The sequence below is a fragment of the Perognathus longimembris genome, chromosome 28, assembly GCF_023159225.1.
Source record: "Perognathus longimembris pacificus isolate PPM17 chromosome 28, ASM2315922v1, whole genome shotgun sequence".
NCBI classification, from domain to species: domain Eukaryota; kingdom Metazoa; phylum Chordata; class Mammalia; order Rodentia; family Heteromyidae; genus Perognathus; species Perognathus longimembris.
The window spans coordinates 79171667-79193347 of NC_063188.1; the positions used below are offsets into that span (position 1 = coordinate 79171667).

Here is a 21681-nt window from a genome sequence, read left to right on the forward strand (position 1 = left end):
CCGCTTCTGGCCGTTTTCTGTATATGTGGTGCTGGGGAATCGAACCTAGGGCCTCATGTATCCGAGGCAGGCACTCTTGCCACTAGGCTATATCCCCAGCCCCACACATGTCTTTTTCTTAAGCAAAGTAAAAGCTAAATCTAATGATTATTATAATTTCCTTCCCCATTAGAGAAAAAAAGCAGACTTCTGTGATAAAGCCTAGTTTTAATTTTGTAGCTATCTAAATTAAATAGCATCAGATCCAAGTTTTCTAGAAAGGCATTTTCTCTTAGGCAGTGTGTGAGAATATGTCTTATATTGCAGTTTAAGTCAAACATCTCAAACATGAGACAGGATATGAATTGTTGAAGAGGGAATGAGAATGTAAGTTTAGCACTGAGGCAGACTTATGCAAAGTAGTGTGGAATATGTTTACCACACTAGTCTAATGTTCCAGTTTCTGATAAGAAAAGGCATTTTAAATGCTTTAAAACTGAATACAGCCAAGCACTGGTGACTTATGCCTGCAATCCTAACTACTCACGAGGCTGAGGTCTTGTGGTTTGAAACCATCCCAAGTAGGAAAGAGCACGAGACTCTTTATCTCTAATTAATCATCAAAAAGCTGGAAGTGAAGCTATGGCTCAAGTGGTAGAGCACTGCCATTCAGCTAAAAATAAAGCTTAAGGATAATGTCGAGGTCCCAAATTCAAGCCTCAGTACTGGCACCAAAACCAACAAAAACCAACCAACCAGCCAGCCAAAAAAAACCCACTGGATACAACTACCCTGCCCCCAATGTGTCTTGTTTAGTGATGGGCTTTATATATCTACATACACTTGCATATATTTTCATAAAGAAAATTTTATTTATAAGGATGAAATTTAAAAATCTGCAGGGGAAAACGAAACAGGGAGAGGTATGTTTCATTACACTTTATGCTATTATCTAATACCAAAGATGGGATGATTTATAAAGAACAGATTTGGTTCATGCATCTAGAATCTGGAATCTCTGGTGATTTTTCTGTTTATTCATCAAGGTGAGCTGTGGTGCTCTATCATCCTATATGGTGAAAGGGCAAATAGGATGAGAACAAAAGCAAGAGAAGGCTGAGCTTGTTTTTATAACATGTCCATTCTCATAGCCAGTCACTCCTTTGGTGATGACATTAATGATGATTCATAAATTAGGGCCGAGCCCTCAAAATCTAATTATTTATTGAATTCCACATCACACAGTGTTGAATTAGGGATTAGGTTTCTAAGACATGAAGACACATTCAAACCATAAAAGGGAGGGGAGGGAGGAAAGGAGATAGAAGGTAAGGGAAATAGAGAGGTAGAAGGAGAAAGAGAAAGCAGAGACAAAGACAAAAGCTAAATCTGGCTGCATACTGGTGGTTTATACCTATAATTGTAACTACTCAGGAAGTTAAGATCTAAGAATCATAGTTTAAGGCCAGCCTGGGCAGAAAAGTCAGTAAGATTTATCTCCAGTTAACCAGCAAAAAGCCTGAAGTGGAGCTGTGGCTCATGCGGTAGAGTACTGGCCTTGAGTGAAAAGCTGAGGGACAGCATCCAGGCTCTGAGTTCAAGCCTCAGTACCAGCACACATGCAAAAAGGTAGATCTGAATGTATTTTTATATTTTGATGTTTGAACCAGGATGGCATTTGATATAGTTAACATTTTTTTTAAGTTTTTTTTTCAAATTTTTATTATCAAACTGATGTACAGAGAGGTTACAGTTTCATACGTTAGGCACTGGATACATTTCTTGTACTGTTTGTTAACATTTTTTTAAAAAAGAAAAGAATATGGGTTCTGGAATAGTCTACCTGGGTTAGTCTAATGGTTTCATTACTTGGTAGCTTTGAGCAAATTACCAAAAAATTTCAATCTCAGCTTATCTGTAAGGTGGAGCTAATAATAATGCCTATCTCATAGGGGCTGTTGTAAGGATTAAACAGGCAATCTTGCATACATAGCATGATATTGGGAGAATTGTAACTGCTAATGTAAATACTAGATGAAGTATTTTTGTTATACTCATATCTCAGATTTCCTTCTAAGATCACAAAAAGTATATAGGTGAGCTTCTAAACCATAAAATAATTGTTCATGGAGTGGGAGAAATGAGTTCACTGTATTCAACTGAAGTGCTCATAATTTATCTGTTAAAAAGTTGCAGGATTCCCAAGAAAGAACCCTATCAGGAATGTTAACTAACATTCTAGAAGAAACTCACAAAATAAAATATGGGCAGTTGTTACTAAACTTAGAAAGATCACAAATAAGGCATATGACAGTGATCCTTCTAGGTAATAAACTTGAGAAGTTTTATAAGTTCTTAATCATGTGCCTATTTTACATGCACTGGTGGTTTCCCCAAAAGTTCCTGAAACAAAAAGGCTTTGTCCTTAGCAGATAACTACTCATTTATGGTCAAAGGGGGGATTCACAGGCTAACATACAGTCTAGAAGTTATGCCAAATCCAACACTGCATGTGCATCTGGCCTCTCAGATGCTTTCACAAACAAAGGGGGTCTCACTGTGAATTCAATTAAATAAAAATCAATGCTTAACCTGCCAGAGTCACAAAATGAAAATGCTCTTCATGGACAACTCTGGCTTTTATTGGTCTCATTAACATCTCTCAGTGGGCAGTTTTAAAAGCACATTGACTCTGAACATTCGTGTGACATTTTTGAGAGGAAAAGTCAAAACACATTTACTTCCTGTGTGACACAAAGGAGACTGTCTAGCCTATGTCAATGAAGCAGAAAGATAGATCAGTGTCAATTCACAATCACCTAAATCTAAAACCATACATCATAAATGACCACAAACTGTATGTCACCCCAAACACACAAAACAGTGGCAAACATGGTATTGTGTTTAATTAAAGGGCACTGGCCTCAATTATACAATCTTAAAGGAGAAAATTATTTCCAGGCTATCTACATAGACCAAGCATTTAAAGTAAAGAAAATGTAACAAGACAGTCTTGCTATTATAGCTCAGCCTGGCCTTGAATTTATGATCCTCCTGCCTCAGCCTCCTGAGTGGTGGGATTATAAGTGTGAGCTGTCATATCTGGCTCTGTGCCTGAAACTCAATGTAGTTCAGTGGTACTTTCCCAGCATGCCCAAGGTCTTGAATTTAGTGCTTGGCACCACAAAAAGAAATAAATGAAACATTTTGGTAGGCATGGGTGACAACATGAACTTTTTTTTTTTTTTTTTTGGGCCAGTCCTGGGCCTTGGACTCAGGGCCTGAGCACTGTCCCTGGCTTCTTCCCGCTCAAGGCTAGCACTCTGCCACTTGAGCCACAGCGCCGCTTCTGGCCGTTTTCTGTATATGTGGTGCTGGGGAATCGAACCTAGGGCCTCGTGTATCCGAGGCAGGCACTCTTGCCACTAGGCTATATCCCCAGCCCCCAACATGAACTTTAATGAGTATAAAATAATGTACATTTAGGCTTCTTAATTAAGTTGTATTATTCCCTTTACCTCAAACCAAACAATATGAACACAATTTGTGTTCTTGTAATGAAGAAAGGGGAAAAGTCAAGTCCAATTTGGAGATCTAAGCAAATTGCATGTAAGAGATGGTATTTGGGGTTTATTTTACAAGTCATTTTTTCAATGATCCTTCTTGTGTAAAAGACTGCTTAATGTTTTAGTAGATCAAAAAGCAAAAGAATTAGGCTTGTTAGAAATACAGGCAAAGTGATAAAAGTAAGCTCTACTTGAATGTATGTACCATTCTCTGCTGTGTTAAAATATAAGAACTTTCTGTTGGGGTGGGTATCAGTGGGACAAAGAAGGGTGAATAAAGTCAACGTACTTTATACATATATGTGAAAATATATACTGAAACCTGTTGAAATTATTTAAGAAGGCAAGGAGAGGGGATAACAAAATGTGATAGAAAGGGTAAGAGGTTGATGGGGCAACATGCCACCCATGAAAATGTCACATCATTAGATGTTCCTATGTTGAAAATCAGATAGCTAATAAGAATCTCACTAAAATTAAAAATAGGAGCTTTTACTTTGTTGCTATGACAGTCTTAGAAAAAAATTGAGACTATAGGTCCAAACTATATGTAGTCAATCTTAATATTAGCCCTAAATATGCAGGGCTGTTTTGGGAAGAATGGAAGAGTTCTTAATGCATTCAAATTGGTTATTTAGTATTATGTGCATTTTCTAGCAATTAAAAAACATCTTTAAGATTTCTTGGGCTTGGCCACGTGGCTACTGTATATGTTCTTGATAAATTGTATATTGTATATATGTCTACCTGACCTAGAGAAGGGAAAGGAAAACAGGGCGTAAGATATCACAAGAAATGTACATACTGCCCTACTATGTAACTGTACCCATTTTGCACAACACCTTGTCAATAAAAAAAAAAAAACCATCTTTAAGAATATCGGTCCTTTAGAGAATCAGACTATCATTTTAGGAAAAAAAGTTCAAATACGAATATGCCCACTGGGTGCTGGTAGCTCACACCTGTAATCCTAGCTAGGCTGAGACCTCAGGATCATAGTTAAAGCCAGCCTGAGACTCTTTATCTCCAACTCATCACAGAAAAAGCTTGAGGTGGTGCTGTGGCTCAAATGGTAGAGTGCTATCCTTGATCAAAAGAGCTCATGGACAATGCCCAGGCCCAGAGTTCAAGCTTCAGGACCAGCAAAAAAAAAAAAAGAAAAAAAAGAAACAAACAACAACAAAACATCTTAAAACTTTGTTTGTAATTTTCAGAAGGTACATAAAGAGCCTAAATCATACTTGGGATTCACACAGCTCTAGAAAACTCTGCTTTAGGGACTAAATTAGAAGGGAAGGATGGCATAAGAACTGTACTGCTATACTAAATATTAAAGAAATTATGTAGGCAATTAAGCCCCAACAAAAAGAATACCTCAATGACTAACTCCTAGTAAAAACGTTAAGATTTGATTCACTGTTACCCCAGACCTGTAGTCAGAAAAAAAAAACCAAAACCAAACAAACAACTCCCATCTCTATAAGACAATGAAGGCAAAACAGGAAAGCAGAGTAGAAACTTTTCACAAACTTGTCAGAAATAAGCTCCAGGACAAACTGCCAACTCAGAGACAGGCATTAGCAGAGAGACACAGGACAGAGTATTTGCTTACCTGAGGCAGAAACCACAGTAGGAACATTCAACTAGAAATTTTGATGAATCTTGGATTACATAGTAACAATGAAATTCGTGAGGGCTATAGTCAGAAGGGGTTTGCACTCTCTTCTAAACTTTTTCCAGGAACTCAACCAGGCTTATAGAGGGAAGACAGAGGGAGGTAAGGACCTGAGGAAAGCTCAAGCGGTTCTGGCTGCTTGTCTGGTACTTAAAGCCCTCCCCACTTTACTGAACGAAAGGCTTCATCTGCAGGGGAAAGGTATCTCTTTAAGAAGAAGCTCCGAATACAGACTGATTATAATATAGGATTCCTTGCTGAAGACAGATAAGAAAATGGGGGAGAGGCAAAAAAGCTCTACACTAGTGAAGGCCATCTTCTCACATCTTTCACCCAGGGACACTATGCACTTCAAAAATGAGAGTTACTCAGAAGACTAGAAAATATGTCTCCTCCTCCAGAACTTACTACTAAGTAAAAGCCTCCAGTGATAATAACAGAGACTAACAGCTGGGGTGCTGCTGTCAGAGACAGTGTCTTTTGAAGACAAACACAAAAGACTCTAAAGCCAAGAAGGAAGACAAAAACCAGCCTAAAGTCTACTTCTTATAGTAATAACAAATTTCAAATACCCATTGCTGGAGGAACTGAAAAATGACAAACTACCCCAGATAGAATGTCCATTATCAAGAAAACTAATAACAATAGATACTGGCAGGATGTGGCCAAAAGGGAAGACTGTTGGTGGGAGTGTAAACTTGTTCAACCACTCTGCAAAGCAGTATGGAGGTTCCTCAAGACTAAACATAGAACCTCCCCTATGACCCAGCAACCCAACTTCTGGGCATTTACCCAAAGGATCACAAACAAGGCCATATTAAAGGTACCAGAACAACCATGTTCACCGTAGCATTATTTACCATAGCTAAAATATGGAGCCAACCCAGATGCCCCTCAGTAGATGAATGGATGAAGAAACGTGGTATATATACACAATGGAATTCTACGTTTCCATCAGAAAGAATGACATTGTCCCATTCCTAAGGAAATGGAAGGACTTGGAAAACATCATATTAAGTGAAGTGAGCCAGACCCAAAGAAACAGAGATTCCATGGTTTTTCTCATTGGTAATAATTAGTATTATGTCTAGGGTAGTCTTAGTAGAGGATCATAATAGCTCAATAGCTATGTACATATGAATACATAAGATGATGCTATGTGAAATGAACTCCAAGACATGGAAACAGAGGTTTTTCATTGTTGTTATTTTTAATGTACTATGTTAAATTACTTTTTTCTTTCCTATGGTTTATCCCCAGTTGTCACTGTATTTGATATTTTGGTACCCTGGGTATTGTACATATGTTTATCTGAATTAAGGAAGGAAAGGGGAACATCAAAATGGTGAGACAAAGGACAAAGGGCAAACCAATTCAACAGCGATACTCACAAGACAGTATGTTGGAAATTAACGGTACAACTCAGGGGGGGTTGGAAGGGAAGGGAAAATGGGAGAAAAATGAGGGAGGAATTAACAAGTTTAACAAGAAATGTACCCACTACCTTACATATGTAATTATAACCTCTCTGTATACCACTTTGACAATTAAATTTTAAAAAACAATAAACGCCTGGCATTCCCTCAAATGTTAAAAAAAGAATTAACTGTTTGATCAAATAATTTTACTCATTGATATATGTCCAAGAAAAATGAAAAGGCATGTTCATACAAAAACCTAGACATGAATATCCAAAGCAGAACTACTCATTAACAGGTAACACATGGTAACAAACCATATGTTGATCAACTGATCATCAGATACCCTGAAAACACTAAAGGAAGGAGTAGGAGAAACACTTGGGCTCCTTGGCACAGGACGAAACTTCCTTAACAAAGACCCAGAAAGGCTACAAATCAAAGAAAGGTTGGACAAATGGGACTGCATCAAACTGCAGAGCTTCTGCATGGCAAAGGACATAGCTCGCAAGATAAACAGAAAGCCCACAGACTGGGAGAAGATCTTTACCGGACATTCAACGGACAAAGGCCTCATATCTAAAATATATGCAGAACTAAAAAAATTACCCTCTTCCAAAACAAAACCGCAAAGAACCAATAGCCCCCTCATCAAGTGGGCTAAAGACTTACAAAGAGACTTCTCTGATGAGGAAATGAGAATGGCCAGGAGACATATGAAAAAATGCTTTACATCACTGGCCATAAAAGAAATGCAAATCAAAACAACATTGAGATTCCATCTCACCCCAGTAAGAATGTCATATATCAAGAAAATTAACAATAACAATTGTTGGAGGGGATGTGGCCAAAAGGGAACCCTACTTCATTGTTGGTGGGAATGTAATCTGGTTCAGCCACTCTGGCAAGCAGTATGGAGATTCCTCAGAAGGCTACATATAGAACTCCCCTATGACCCAGCAGCCCCACTTTTGGGTATCTATCCAAAAGACCACAAACAAAATCACAGTAATGCCACCAGCACAACAATGTTCATTGCAGCACAATTTGTCATAGCAAGAATCTGGAACCAACCCAGATGCCCCTCAGTAGACGAATGGATCAGGAAAATGTGGTACATACACACAATGGAATTTTATGCCTCTATCAGAAAGAATGACATTACCCATTTGTAAGGAAATGGAAGGACTTGGAAAAAATTATACTAAGTGAAGTGAGCCAGACCCAAAGAAACATGGACTCTATGGTCTCCCTTACTGGGAATAATTAGTACAGGCTTAGGCAAGTCATAGCAGAGCATCACAAGGCCCAATAGCTATACCCTTATGAACACCTAAGATGATGCTAAGTGAAATGAACTCCATGTTATGGAGACAATTGTTATATCACAGTTGTAACTACTTTCAACGTCCCATGTGTATCTGTAGCTTCTATTATTGATGATGTTCTTGTATCACCCTCCTGTGGTTGTACCTACACTATCTCTGTAATCTTATCTGAGTATATTGGAAATCGTGTATACTGGTATTGGAACTAGGAAATTGAAAGGGAATACCAAAATTGAGAGACACAGGGTAAAAAAAGACAAACAACTACAAAAGCAATACTTGCAAAACTGTTTGGTGTAAGTGAACTGAACACCTGGGGGGGAGGAAGGGTAAGGGGGAAGGGGGAGGGGGGTATGAGGGACAAGGTAACATACAGTACAAGAAATGTATCCAATGCCTAATGTATGAAACTGTAACCTCTCTGTACATCAGTTTGATAATAAAAATTTGAAAAAAAAAAGTAGTATAATTTGGGCACCGGTGGCTCATGTTTGTAATCTTAGCTACTCAGGAGGTTGAGATCTGTAGATCATGGTTGGAAGCCAGTCTGGAGTAAAAAGTTAGGGAGAAACTCTTATCTCCAATTAACCACCAGAAAACCAGAAATGGTGTGGCTCAAAGAACTAGCTAGAGTGTAGCCTGAAACAAAAAAGAGCTCAGGAACAGTGCCCAGGACCTCAGTTTAAGTCCCCTGACTGACCAAAAACAAAAACAAAACAAACCCCAACAACAAAAAAGTAGTATATTCATACAATGTAGTATCATTTTGTCACAAAAATGAGGCACTAATATATACTATGATATGGATGAACCTTGAAAGCACTACACTAAATCAAAGAAGCTAGACACGAAAGAGTACATATTGTATGACTGCATTTAAAGGAGATATCCAGAATAGGAAAATTCGTAGAGATAGAAAATAGTTCAGAGGTTACTGGGGCTGGACATAGGACAATTGAATTAGGAGGTTTCTTTCTGGAGTGACGTTCTGAATTTAGGCAGTTGTAATGACACACTGTGAATAAGCTAAAACTCACAAATTAGGCACTTAAAGATGTTTAAAACATCATTTTGTTTTTTTAAAGGCTAATCAGTGGATATCAACTGAGAGGTATTTACATCCATTCTCAAACAGCAATAGTTAGGATCCAATTCTCCTCAATGTGATGTTAGGGCTGTAGCCTGGGCTATTACTGCTGCTAATCAATAATGTAGTACCCCTCACTATCCCAACCTCCACTATCAGTAGAGGCAACAAGGTAAGAATTTCCCTCCTCATCAAGTAGTAACTTGTTTCCTAGAGAGATAACTACAGTAAAGACGGGAACCTGGAAGAGTCAACATCAGTATTCCCATTGGTCTGATTACTGCAGAGTATTGATAAAAGGTAAGATGTGAGACTCAATGTCTAGTACTTAATACCCCCAAAAAAGGTCCAGGGTACAATAGAAATATAATTCATCAAAGTAACTGGAAATGAGAAAAGACTGTCAACAAGAAGAGATACCAAGACAGCACAGATGTCAGAATTAATTGGTAAGTATATTAAAGCATCCAAGATAGAAATGCTCCAATAGGGGCTGGGAATGTGGCTTAGCAGTAGAGTGCTTGCCTAGCACGCATGAAGCCCTGGATTCAATTTCTCAGCACCACATAAACACAAAAAGCTGGAAGTGGTGCTGCGGCCCAAGTGGTAGAGATTGTTAGCCTTGAGCAAAAAGAAGCCAGGGATAGTGCTCAGGCCCTGAGTTCAAGCCCCAGGACTGGCAAATGAATAAATAAATATGTAAATAAATAAATAAAACGCTACAACAGCCGAGCGCCAGTGGCTTATGCCTGTAATCCTAGCTACTCAGAAGGCCCAGATGTGAGGATTGCAGTTCAAAGCCAACTTGGGCAAGAAAGTCCATGGACTCGTATCTCCAATTAACCACCAGAAAACTGGAAGTGAAACTGTGGCTCCAAGTGGTACAGTGCTAGCTTTTAGCTAAAGAGCTCAGAGACAGTGCCCAAGCCAGAGTTCAAGCCCCATGACCGACAAAAAAAAAGTTTCAATAAAAATATTGTTTGTAACTCATTTCAGTAATCCAAGCCATTGAGGAGTCTGAGATCTGAGGACTGCATTTCAAAGCTAGCCTGGGCAAGAAAAGTCCATGATGCTCTTATCTCCAATTAACCACTCAAAAAGCCAGAAGTGGAGCTGGGGCTCAAGTGGTACAGCACTAACTTTGAGCCCAAAAGCTCAGTGACAATGCCCAGTGCCTGAATTCAAGCCCCAGGACCCACACACTCTTTGAAAATAAGAATGGGGGAGTGGTTAAGAAAGTTTAATAAAGAGGTAAATTAAATCAAAGTACATTGTATAAACATATGGAAATAACACAGTGAAATCCCTTTGTGCATTTTATCTCAACAAAAAAGAAATTATAAACACTTAGAAACAAAAATAGCACGTCTCAGCAAAGAAATAGGGAGTATTAATGAAAATTTTAGGATAGAATACAACAATAAGCAAAATAAACTTGTGGGACATGCTCAAAGAATGGAATTAACAAAGAAAGAACAGTGAACAACAAAAATCACTCTGATAAGAATATACAGTGAAAAACGAAGAGGCAGAAGGACCTTTGGGAAAATAAAAATGTAACATTCAGGCAATTTACCTTTAAGGTAAAGGGGGAAAAATACTGAATGGCTAAAAACTTGACAATTAGGAAGCTTCCCCAATTTCAAATAAGGTAAGTCATAAGAAATACATGCCTAGGACATAATATAAATTCTGAAAATAAAAGAAAAATTCTGCGAAATAATTGAAAAATAAATGACTAATTATCTATAGTGGAACAACTATTTAAATGGTATCAGATTTCTCATTAGAATAAATTGGAAGGGAGAAGCATTATTCTTCAAAAGTTGAAAGGACTGTCAAAGCATTATTTTATATCAAACAAAATTGTCCTTTAGGAAAGAAGGTAAAATGAAGACATTCTCAAATGTAGGAAAACGGAGAGGATCTATCACCAGCAGCGTTATCCTAAAAGAGTGACAAAAGGAAGTCCTTCAAACAGAAAGGAAATGTTAAAAAGGGGGGTAGGGAACTGAGCTGGGTGCTGGTGGCTTGTAAACCTAGCTATTCATGAGGCTGAGATGTGAGGACCTAATCCAGGTTTGAAGCCAGCCAGGGCAGGAAAGTCCATGAGACTCTCATCTCCAATAGGCTACTCAGAAAAAGCCAGATGTGACACTGGCTCAGGTAGCAGAACATTAGCCTTGAGCACAAAGAGGCTCAGGGACAGTGCCCAGGCCCTCCTTGAGTTCAAGCCCCAGGACTGGCAAAAAAAGGGGGGTAGGGAGATGGGGGGGCAGTCAATTTTTTTTTTTTGGCCAGTCCTAGGCCGTGAACTCAGGGCCTGAGCACTGTCCCTGGCTTCTTTTTTGCTCAAGGCTGGCACTCTGCCACTTGAGCCACAGCGCCACTTCTGGCCATTTTCTGTATATGTGGTGCTGAGGAATCGAACCCCGGGCCTCATGTATACGAGGCAAGCACTCTTGTCACTAGGCCATATTCCCAGCCCGGGGGGGGGGGCAGTGAATTTTAAAAAACAAAATGACCCAGGATCTCAGAGCAAATGAAATTACCAAAAACAAAGAAGGACATCACATGGTGAAAAAGGTCAATTTGCCAAGCAAAGTAATTCAAAAGTATATGCATCTAAAATCACGCTCAAAATACATAAAGAAAATTCATTGGCATATACATTATTTTGCACACTTTTAGATTCTGGGTATAATTATTTAAGCAGGATATAACTTACTATTTTTTAGGCTAAAAATAGAATAACTCATCTCACCTCAGCAGGTTTCTTTTGTTCTTTTTCAGTTTTTGTCTTTATTTTGTCTTTATATATTTTTCCAGGAAAAAACGAAGTAGAAGGACCTGCAAAAGACAATTAGAAAAAAAAAGCCAAAATGTAATACCTACTAATGTAATTAAATGTCATCCAAGAAAATTATGAAGAATGTGATAAATAAGACCATGATCCTATACTACTAAAGAAAATAAGACAGTTTCATATGGAGTTTAATGGTATTTGTAAGTCATCTCCCAGAAAACAAAAGATTAAAACAATGCCAAGGCTAAAAAGAATCTTATTTGTTGTAATAACACCTCACAACAATTTGAAATAACACACTTCATATTCCATCTTGAAAAAAGTACAGAAACAGCTAAACTAAAAATGTGAAGCAAGTTAAGTACTTCTCTTAAGGCTTTTTACAAACAATTGACCTACAACCAAACACTACTAATAAAATATTACTACTAGTACCTTAGATAAAATTAAAACCAGGGCCTGCAGTTTGTGTTCTCATTTTTTTCTTTTCCAGAAAGGCTGTATCACAGCATTACTAGATTTGGCTTTTTATTGTTTGGGTAAATGAAGAGTAAAAACCAAAATGTTACATATCATACAAAATCGATTCTTGGGGCTGGGAATATTGCCTAGTGGTAAAGTGCTCACCCCTCATACATGAAACCCTGGGTTCGATTCCTCAGCACCACATGTATAGAAAAGGCCAGAAGTGGAGCTGTGGCTCAAGTGGTAGAGTGCTAGCCTTGAGCAAAAAGAAGCCAGGGACAGTGCTCAGGCCCTGAGTTCAAGCCCCAGGACTGGCAAAAAACAAAACAAAACAAAATCAATTCTTACACCTAAGTTACATATCACTAATTAAATTTAAGTAAAATAAAAGGACCCTTAAGATTTCTTCCCAGAAACACTTTTTATTATTGAAGAAAGTATGAAATGGATTATCTTCAAGTCAAAGACAAGATTCTCAAGGGGCACATAACACAGAGGTTACCAGCTGTCAGCCAGTTCTACTCACAATCGTCCGAACTCTCACTGCTGCTAGAAGGCTTATTGCGCTTCATCTTGGAGCTTCCTGTGAAAGAGAACAAAACTGAATTAAACAATCAATATACACTTGTACCCGAGACCCTATAAATAGCAGCCAGGAAATTATACCAAGTGAATGATTCCTGTTAAGAACATTCTCAAGTGACCTAGGGTAATAGGAAAAAAACATACTATCAAATCCTACATACAAAATGTGTCAAGGTTAGGTGAAGGCACATAGAACTGAAGCAATATAGGATGAGTGGCGTACTGTTGGCTTGAGCCTCAGATGTGTCCACTCTTCACCAAAACAATATGGTGACACTTTGTTTGGTAGCCAGAGATCCCAATAAGTGAGGAACAAACAAAGGAAAAAGCAGTCACAAAGGCAGAGTTGTTAAAAGCCTAGGGTAAGCTAGGTGCCAGTGGGCTCACTTGTATAATCCTCAGGAGGCTGAGATCTGAGGATCACAGTTCGAAGCCAGCCAAGGGCGGGGAAGTTGGTGAGACTCTTATCTCCAATAGAGTACTCAGAAAAAGCCAGAAGTGGCACTGTGGCTCAAGTGGTGGAGTGCTAGCTTTTAGTACAGAGAGGCTCAGGACCGTTCCCAGGCCCTGAGTTCAAGCCCCAGGTCCAGCAGAAAGAAAAGCCTATGCTGAAAGGCATTGAAAATGGCTGACTGAAGAAGTAAGTAAAGTACATCCCATCTTTAGGAGCATGACTGCAATCCAGGTGCCAGTGGCTCATGCCTGTAATCCTAGCTAGGAAGTTGAGATCTGAGGTTCATGGTTTGAAGCAAGCCAGGGCAGGAAAGTCTATGAGACTCTTATCTTCAATTAATGACCAAAAAAATCCAGAAGTAGAATGTGCTGCTCTAGTGGCAGAGCAGGAGCTTTGAGTAAAAAAAGCCCAGGGACAGCATCTAGGCTCTGAGTCCAAGCCCTTGTTCTGGCACGTGCACCTTGCGCACACCCTCCCCCCCCCCCATGACCACATTGCTTTTCTGAATTTTTCTTCTCTCACTTTCCTTCTTTCCCTGTTCCCATCTTCTAAACAAGTAGCCTAATCTGAAATTATAACTACATATAAGCTGAAGAGATACTTTTAAAAGTCCTTATATTAAGCCAGGCACCAGTGGCTCATGCCTGTAACCCTTGCAACTCAGGATGCTAAGATCTGAGCACTGCAGTTCAAAGCCAGCCTGGTCAGGAAAGTCTGTGTGACTATCTTCAATTAACCAGCAAAGAGCTAGAAGTTGAGCTGTGACTGAAGTAGTAAGAGAACTAGCCTTGAGTGAAAAGCCAAGAGACAGCACCTAAGACGAGTTCAAACCCCAATACTGGCACAGCAGAAACAGTCCTTATATATTATGAAACATGAATGTTTTGAACTACAACTTTTTTCCTTGCCACAGGGTCTTGCTATGTCCCCTCAAAATACTAACATACTTGAGATCCCCCTGAAATAGTGAAACTATAATAATGTCATTGTCATTCAAGTTAGACACTTACAGAACTGGAAAAAATAAGAAAAATGCAATCATTTGGATAGAGCTGTCTCTATACCATAAAGGTAGACCAAAAAGTACACACTTTGCAATGTGGAAAAGCTCAGAATCTGGACAGTAATTCTCAACTGAAGGCAATTTTGAATCTCAACCCCAGGAGACATTTATTGGTTGGCATTTTGTAACTGCGGTTGCCAGCATCTAGGGGAAGAGGCCAGGTGGGATTACTGCTTAAATATCCTACAAGGCACAAGACAGTCCCTTATAATGCATAGACATATCTGCACCAAAATGTCAAATGTTGAAATTGAAAAGTCTTGTTCTAAAAGAATGAAACAATAAGCATCAAGAAGAGTGTAGAAATGATTGACTTGCACCTTAATCACAGAATTAAGTCAGAGGGGCACTGCTGGAAACTTAAAGACAATTTTATCAAAAGGAAAACAAGACCTTAGATAATGCTTATGGAACATAGCAAACTTATCAGCTCAAGAAATGGAACAGAATGAAAATGTAAACAGGTTCAAGAAGGAATAAGCTAAAACCAGGGAGGATAAATCTGGCATTTGGAAGAAACCCTTAAGTAAAGAAGCATATGAAGGTCTCAATCCTTAGGATTTCAGGAAAAATATCCTTTATATTCATCATGAGAGACAGATATTAGAGTTAGGTCGATGGTCAGATGAGATTAGCACCTTTCTTATATCCTTACAGGTCAACTCCAGCCGATGTGAACAAAGAGCCTTTTAAACTACGACTTAAAGTGAAGTTCTGAGTGCCATAAATGTGTCCTTTGAGCTCACTGTCTCTGCTTTGAGGGTAATAATAATGTTAAACTGTTTGAGTGTCATGCTTGTGTTTTAATTCCAAGTTTATCTCTCTATTTAAAACAAGTCAACCCCTATCATTGCTTCACTGTCATAGGAAAAAACCTTTTCCTTTCAACTCTGTTTACCTTGCTTGCAGACTCTTCACTTCGGTACTCTAGAAATTAAGGTCATAAATATCTATCCAGAAACAACAAAACATCTGAAAAGAACACATTTTATATATTTCATTGTTTTTCCATACCCCAACAAATCTTTGTATTTATAAAAAAACAAACTTGCCAAATGAAAGCCATCTTTGTCTCATCATTTTAAAGTTTAAAAAATAAACACACATCATGTGACACAAGTCTCCTGTGCCAGATTATGGGTCTGGAGGTCAATTACTTCTTTCTTTATTGGGCAGTACTGGATTTGAACTCAGGTCCCCTACTTTCTACAGAGAACCTCTACCACGTAAGCCACATCCCCTACACAGTCCTGGAGGTCGACTCTCTAACAAAGTCCTCAAAAAGAATTAAAAGGACTGGGACCCAGTCACTTACGCTTCATGCCTGTAAACCTAGCTACTGGGGAGGTTGAGATCTGAGGATGAAGTTTGAGGTCAGCCCAGGCAAGAAAGTCTGAGACTAACTTCCAATTAACCATTAACCATAAAAAAATCATTACGTGGAGCTGTGGCTCAAGTGGTAAAGTGCTAGCCTTGAGCAAAAAAAGCTCAGGTATGGTGTCCAGGCCCTTAGTTCAAGCTTTAGGACTAGGAAAAAGAATGAATTGAGGGACCAAAAACGGAAAGAAGAAAACATAAATTTACCTGGAGTGGATTTTGATTCTGCCACCGAGAGAAGTATTTTTCTATCAACCAACAAATATTACTGCCATGAATATTACCACCATGAAGCAGGCTTATCTTTTTTTGGTGTGTGTGTCTCAGTCCTGGGGCTTGAACTCAGCACCTGGGTGCTATCTCTGAGCTTTTGTTAATTGAAGATGAGGCTCATGGATTTTCCTGCCTGGGCTGGCTTCAAACTGTGATCCTCAGATCTTGGCCTCCAAAGTACTAGGATTAAATCGGTTTGTGCCATAGACTTGGAAATTTCAACTCCTGGGCAGAAATCATCTTTGTTAGGCCAAATTCATGCTGGGTGCTAGTGACTCAGGCCTGTAATCCTAGCTCCTCAGGAAACTTGAGATCAGGATTCAAAGCCAGTAGGAGCAGTAAAAGTCCAACAGACTCCAATTAACCAGTTAATCTCCAATTAACAAGTGAAAAGCTGAGTTTGGAAGTATAGCTCAAGAGCTAGTCTCACAAGGTAACAAACAGTAGAAGAAATGTATCCAATGCCTAATGTATGAAACTGTAACCTCTCTATACATCAGTCTGATAATAAAAATTGGAAAAAGAAGCATGCTCGCTAAGCCTGAAGTCCTTTGTTCAAACCCAAGTAACCGAAAAGACGGAGGTAAAAAAAAAAAAAGGCCAGATAACGCAGAGGTCAGTAGACAGTGTTTGTAAAGGACCAGGTAGAGAAGATTATTAGTTTTGTGGACCATATGGTCTCGTTGAAACTAATCAAATCTGCCATTATACCATGAAAGCAGCCACAGATAGTACATAAACGAGTATGTTCCAATAAAACTTAATTATTCTTATATTTAAGCTTTATATTATAATTTCCATGTGTCACGAAATATTATTCTTTCCTTGTTTTTCAAACATTAAGAATGTAAGAACCGTTCTTCATGGTTCATAGAACATACCAAAACAAGTGACAAATTAGATTTGATTCACAAATCCAGTTTGTCAAACTTTGGTCTAGTCTACAAGAAACCTTTCTGCTAGTGAAAGTGTACTGAAAATTGGAACAATAATAACTGAATTACCAACCACTTTTCTAATATCCTCCCAATCTCAATTTTACCTCTAATCTCATAGCCCACTATATGGCAAATACAGACCTCATTGGGTAGCCATTTTTGTAACATTATTTTAACGGTTCTAACTTGTTCTAAATTAAAATCTCAAAGACAAGGCTCCAGTTTCTGATAGTTCTTCAAAGGTCTGCATTACAGTCTGTTTTTAATGTATATACATGTACTAAAAAGTTTAAGTACCTAGGTGTATGGGCTTGGCATCTTTTTAATTAGATATCTTTTTTATTTTTTGCCAGTCCTGGGACTTGGACTCAGGGCCTGAACACTGTCCCTGGCTTCTTTTTGCTCAAGGCTAGCACTCTACCACTTGAGCCACAGCGCCACTTCTGGCCGTTTTCTATATATGTGGTGCTGGGGAATCGAACCCAGGGCTTCATGTATACAAGCGCTCTTGCCACTAGGCCATATCCCCATCCCTTAATTAGATATCTTTAAAGGAGTTTCAGTTCAACACATTGATGTAGGCTTGGCATGTTAGGAATCACTTTTATTATTAAGCATATAGTTCTTTCTCAAGATACTCAAAAACTTTTTTGGTCCTAGGAGTGGAGTTTGAACTCAGGGCCTTGTTTGGCTTCTTCTGTTCAGTGCTCTAACACAAGTCACACTTCCATTTCCAGCTTTTTAATGATTAATTGGAGGTAAGAGCCTTAAGAACTTTTTTTTTTTTTAAATATCATCTTGCTGTGTACCCCAGGTTGGCCTCATCTGCATTCCTCCTGCCTTTGTCTCCTGAGTGCAGGGATTACAGATATACACTACCATGTTCAGCATCCACATAACAAAACCCACAATTTTTTATGCTGGTCCCGGGCTTTGAACTCAGGGCTTGAGCTCTATTTCACAAATGCCTTGAGCATTTTTGCTCAAGGCTAGCAGTTTACTACTTGAATACAGCTCTGTGTCGGACTTTTTGGTAGTTAACTGGAGGTAAGAGTGTCAAGGACTTTCCTGCCTGGGCTAGCTATGAAACTCTTGATCCTAAGATCTCAGCCTTTTGAGTAGCCAGGATTACGGGTGTGAGCCACTAAAGCCAGCTTTGTTCTTTTTTTTTAAAGCTGGTCTTGAATTCAGGTCCTGTGAAACTGTCTCTGAGCCTTTTTTTTCCTCAAGGCTAGCACTCTACCACCAGTGCTACAGAGCTACAGCTCTCCCTCTGACTTTTTGGTTATTACTTGAAGATATGAGTCTCATGAACTTTCCTGACTTGTCTGGCCCTAAACTGTGATCCTCAGATATTAGCCTCCAGTAGCTAGGATTATAGGCATGAGGCTCTGGCATCGGGCCTCACTCATTCTTTAAAACCCTTATATTACTACATTTAATCAGAATAGAATAAGAAATATTGACTGCATTGTCTAAAACAGGAAATTTGCTTCTTATACGATATTTCTAACTCCTGTCTCAAAATCTTGTATTAGGACTTAAAAAACCATTTCAGAGTAGATAGTTTAAAAAAACCAATCATATGACAAAAGGACAGCAAAGTCAGGTTCCTAACACATTTGAAAAGTATTAATCTGAGAAAAGAAATGACTCAACTTTGTACTTATCTATTCTCTTAGAGCAAGGAAACAAAGAAATAGGTAAAATCTGCAAGCTTAGAATCAGTTGAGAGGTCAACTCCCAACTGCCCTTAAAAAGGCAAATGAGCCTTGTACAGTTGGCTCATGCCTAGCTACCCAGGAGGCTGAGATCTGAGGATAATGGTTCAAAGCCAGCCCCGGCAGGAAAGTCCATGAGACTTATCTCCAATAAACTACTCAGAAAAAGCCATAAGTGGTGCTATGGCTTAAATGCTACAGCACTAGCCTTGAGTACAGAGAGGCTCAGGGACAGAGCCCAGGTCCTGAATTGAAGTCCCAGGCACAGGGTGAGGGTGGGGGATGGGGGATGGTGGGGTGGTGGGAAGGCAAATGAGTTGGTATCTATATGAATTGTAGCTATTATTTTCAAAGGATATTTATTTATCACATCTGATGGTCCTACTTTTATCTTCAGGAATAGGAAACTGTTTTTCCAGTACTTGCATTTTCTAGTTTCCAAGACTGGACACAGGCCATTTTACTTCTAACAGAATTCAAGGTACTTTGGAGGAAGACTAAAACTTTATAATCAGTTGCACTACACTATACTGATTCTGTAAAACAAATGATGAATGAGAAAGTTGGAAAGTACTGAGTAATATGTAGCTTTCTGAGAATTAGTTGAGTTCAGTCATTTGTGTTATTCATGCTTCAGTAACCCTAGAAGCCAGATTTGGATACAGATAAGTACCTAAGTCATTTGATACAAAACAGCAAAAGTTACCCCTGAATGGTTTTAAATGCTACCCAAAGCAATCAGTATAGGATTTATTATGAACACTAGAGAAGTTGGATGGAACTTAATTACTTCCTCTTGGCCCTAGAAAAACAAAATTCTATGTAAACTAAAAAAAAAAATCCAAGCAGAAATATGCAACACAAGAAAAAGAAAGCAACTTTTGCCTTCCTGTGCAGTTCTCCTGTCCTTTCAGTGTTATGTAAGATATTCTAAGTAACAATGTTTTATAAAAATATAGACAGATATAAAACTCAAATAATTGGAAATAAAGGTTTGTGGGTATAGAAAGTGACTACTCTGACCAAAGTACCTGTAAGCTCAGAACATGGTTGGCTGTTGATCTTGAAGCTTTTTTAGACCCTACCTTTCAGTATTTTCTTATCTGAGAATCTAAAGTTTAATTTCATCCCTCAAGATCAAAGGCAAACAAACTAATTTGGCTCAGTGATTCAATAAAATCTCTGGAGAGCTGCCAGAAAAAGAAGGTCTACTGAACAGCTCATTAGTTTGTAATGCTTAAAGCAACTTTGGGAAAAACCACTGGTAATTGAACATAAGCTAAAACTTCCAGAAGACATCTAATCTTCACTTGACTACTCCACCTACAGGGAGCTCACTCCATGACAACGCAAGTTGTTCCAATGTCTTAATAGTTCCAAATGAAATAATTTTCTACACAAAGAAAAAACAATCTCCCCTTTCATTTCAAAATTCTGCCTTTATAGTTTGTACCTGTTAAGTTCAAATCTCTATCTTTATCCTCATATTACTTCTTTACCGCAATACATTTTTCTCTAGCAAGTATACAATTTCCTTACTTGAAAACTCCTAAAAGTACTTTGGTCTGTCTCCCCTTCTTTAGTCTGTCTCTCCTTAACTGGCTTATATCACACACCAGAGTTCTTGAAAACCAGCCTATGTTTTCTTTTTCCTTCAGCTCTCACTGGTAAGTACACATGTGCTGTTTTGATCACTCTGTCCATCCCTCTTGAAACAACTTCCTTAGCTTCCAAAAGTTTTTATTCGGGTTTCTGGGGTTACTCTCTAACTTTCCTTCTTGTAACCATCTTGGAAATGATGGCAGTTCTTTGAATTGCCCTAGTTTGTGCTCATGGCTCCCAGAACAAGGTCCATCCCCACCCCTAGTCTAGAATATTTTTTTTTGTAGAATATGAGATTTGGAGAGAAATAAACACAAAGGAAAAAGAAAGAACAGGAAAGGAACGACAAAAGGAAAAAGTCCTGCCAACCAGATACAACAATGTGAAACATGAGCAACAAACACTGAGGCAACCATCTTCTTTTCTCCCCTGGTACTTCTTCCCTTTTAGTGGTCTCATTTTGGCATATCCCTATATTAGTCACAAAATCTAGAGAAGTATCTTGAGTCTCTTTATTATCTCACCACAGAGAATCAACCAATCATCTGAGTTAACTGCTTAAGTAATCCAAATCAACGTTATTTTTCTCAGGCAACACTTTCTTAAGTTTAGTATATACTCTCAAACCTAGATAGAATACACAGCAGCTAACAGCTAGTTAGGACTAGTTTTAAGGACTCTGATTTTGTTGCCCTCAAATTTATCCTCCAGCCAAATGCTAGAGACTCATTCTGAAAGACAAATTAGGTATTTCCTTTCATGCTGAGATTTTTAATGGTTGACCTTGGCTCCTGGAATGTTTATTAATGTCTCCATCAAGGCCAACAAAGCCCTCCACAATCAAGGTCCATCTACTTCTTCCTCTTTACCCATAACTACTCCCCATCCAATTTTATGCTCAAGGATGAACCTTTGTAGGTCCGCTTTATATGCCCATACAGTCCCTTCTTCTAGCTTCCTTACTTAAAAGCTTTGAAACCTTCAAACGTGAAAGAGTAGAGAGAATGGTTTAAATGCCACCCAGATATCTAACGGATTTTAAACTGTCAGTTTTTCTATACCTGTTTTCAGCTTCCAGTAAACTATTTTAAAGTAAATGACCAACACCCCAATATTTTACCTCTATTTTTACTATGTGACTGAAAGGCTCCTATGGTTGTATAGGACAGGTGGATGAGTACATTTCTTTTTGGACAATATCATCCCTCCCCTTACTGTCTGTTTTTCCCTCCTGTCCCCACATACAAGTTGTGTAGTTCATTTTCTTCCCTTTCCTTTTTTTTTTTTTTGCCAGTTCTGGGGCTTGGGACTCAGGGCCTGAGCACTGTCCCTGGCTTCTTTTTG

At 38.7% G+C, this 21681-nt stretch overlaps 1 protein-coding gene across 1 annotated transcript in view; it reads right to left on the reverse strand.

Moving 5' to 3' along the window:
* Positions 1–21681, reverse strand: part of Jade3 (jade family PHD finger 3) — a 91207-nt gene that overhangs the window by 33539 nt on the left and 35987 nt on the right. Inside the window, exons 3-4 of the mRNA XM_048336288.1 lie at positions 12851–12907; positions 11818–11903 (exon numbers count right to left, since the gene is read on the reverse strand). Of these exons, the coding sequence (XP_048192245.1) occupies positions 11818–11903; positions 12851–12896 (132 nt within the window). The 5' untranslated portion in view covers positions 12897–12907. The remainder of the gene's footprint in view (positions 1–11817; positions 11904–12850; positions 12908–21681) is intronic.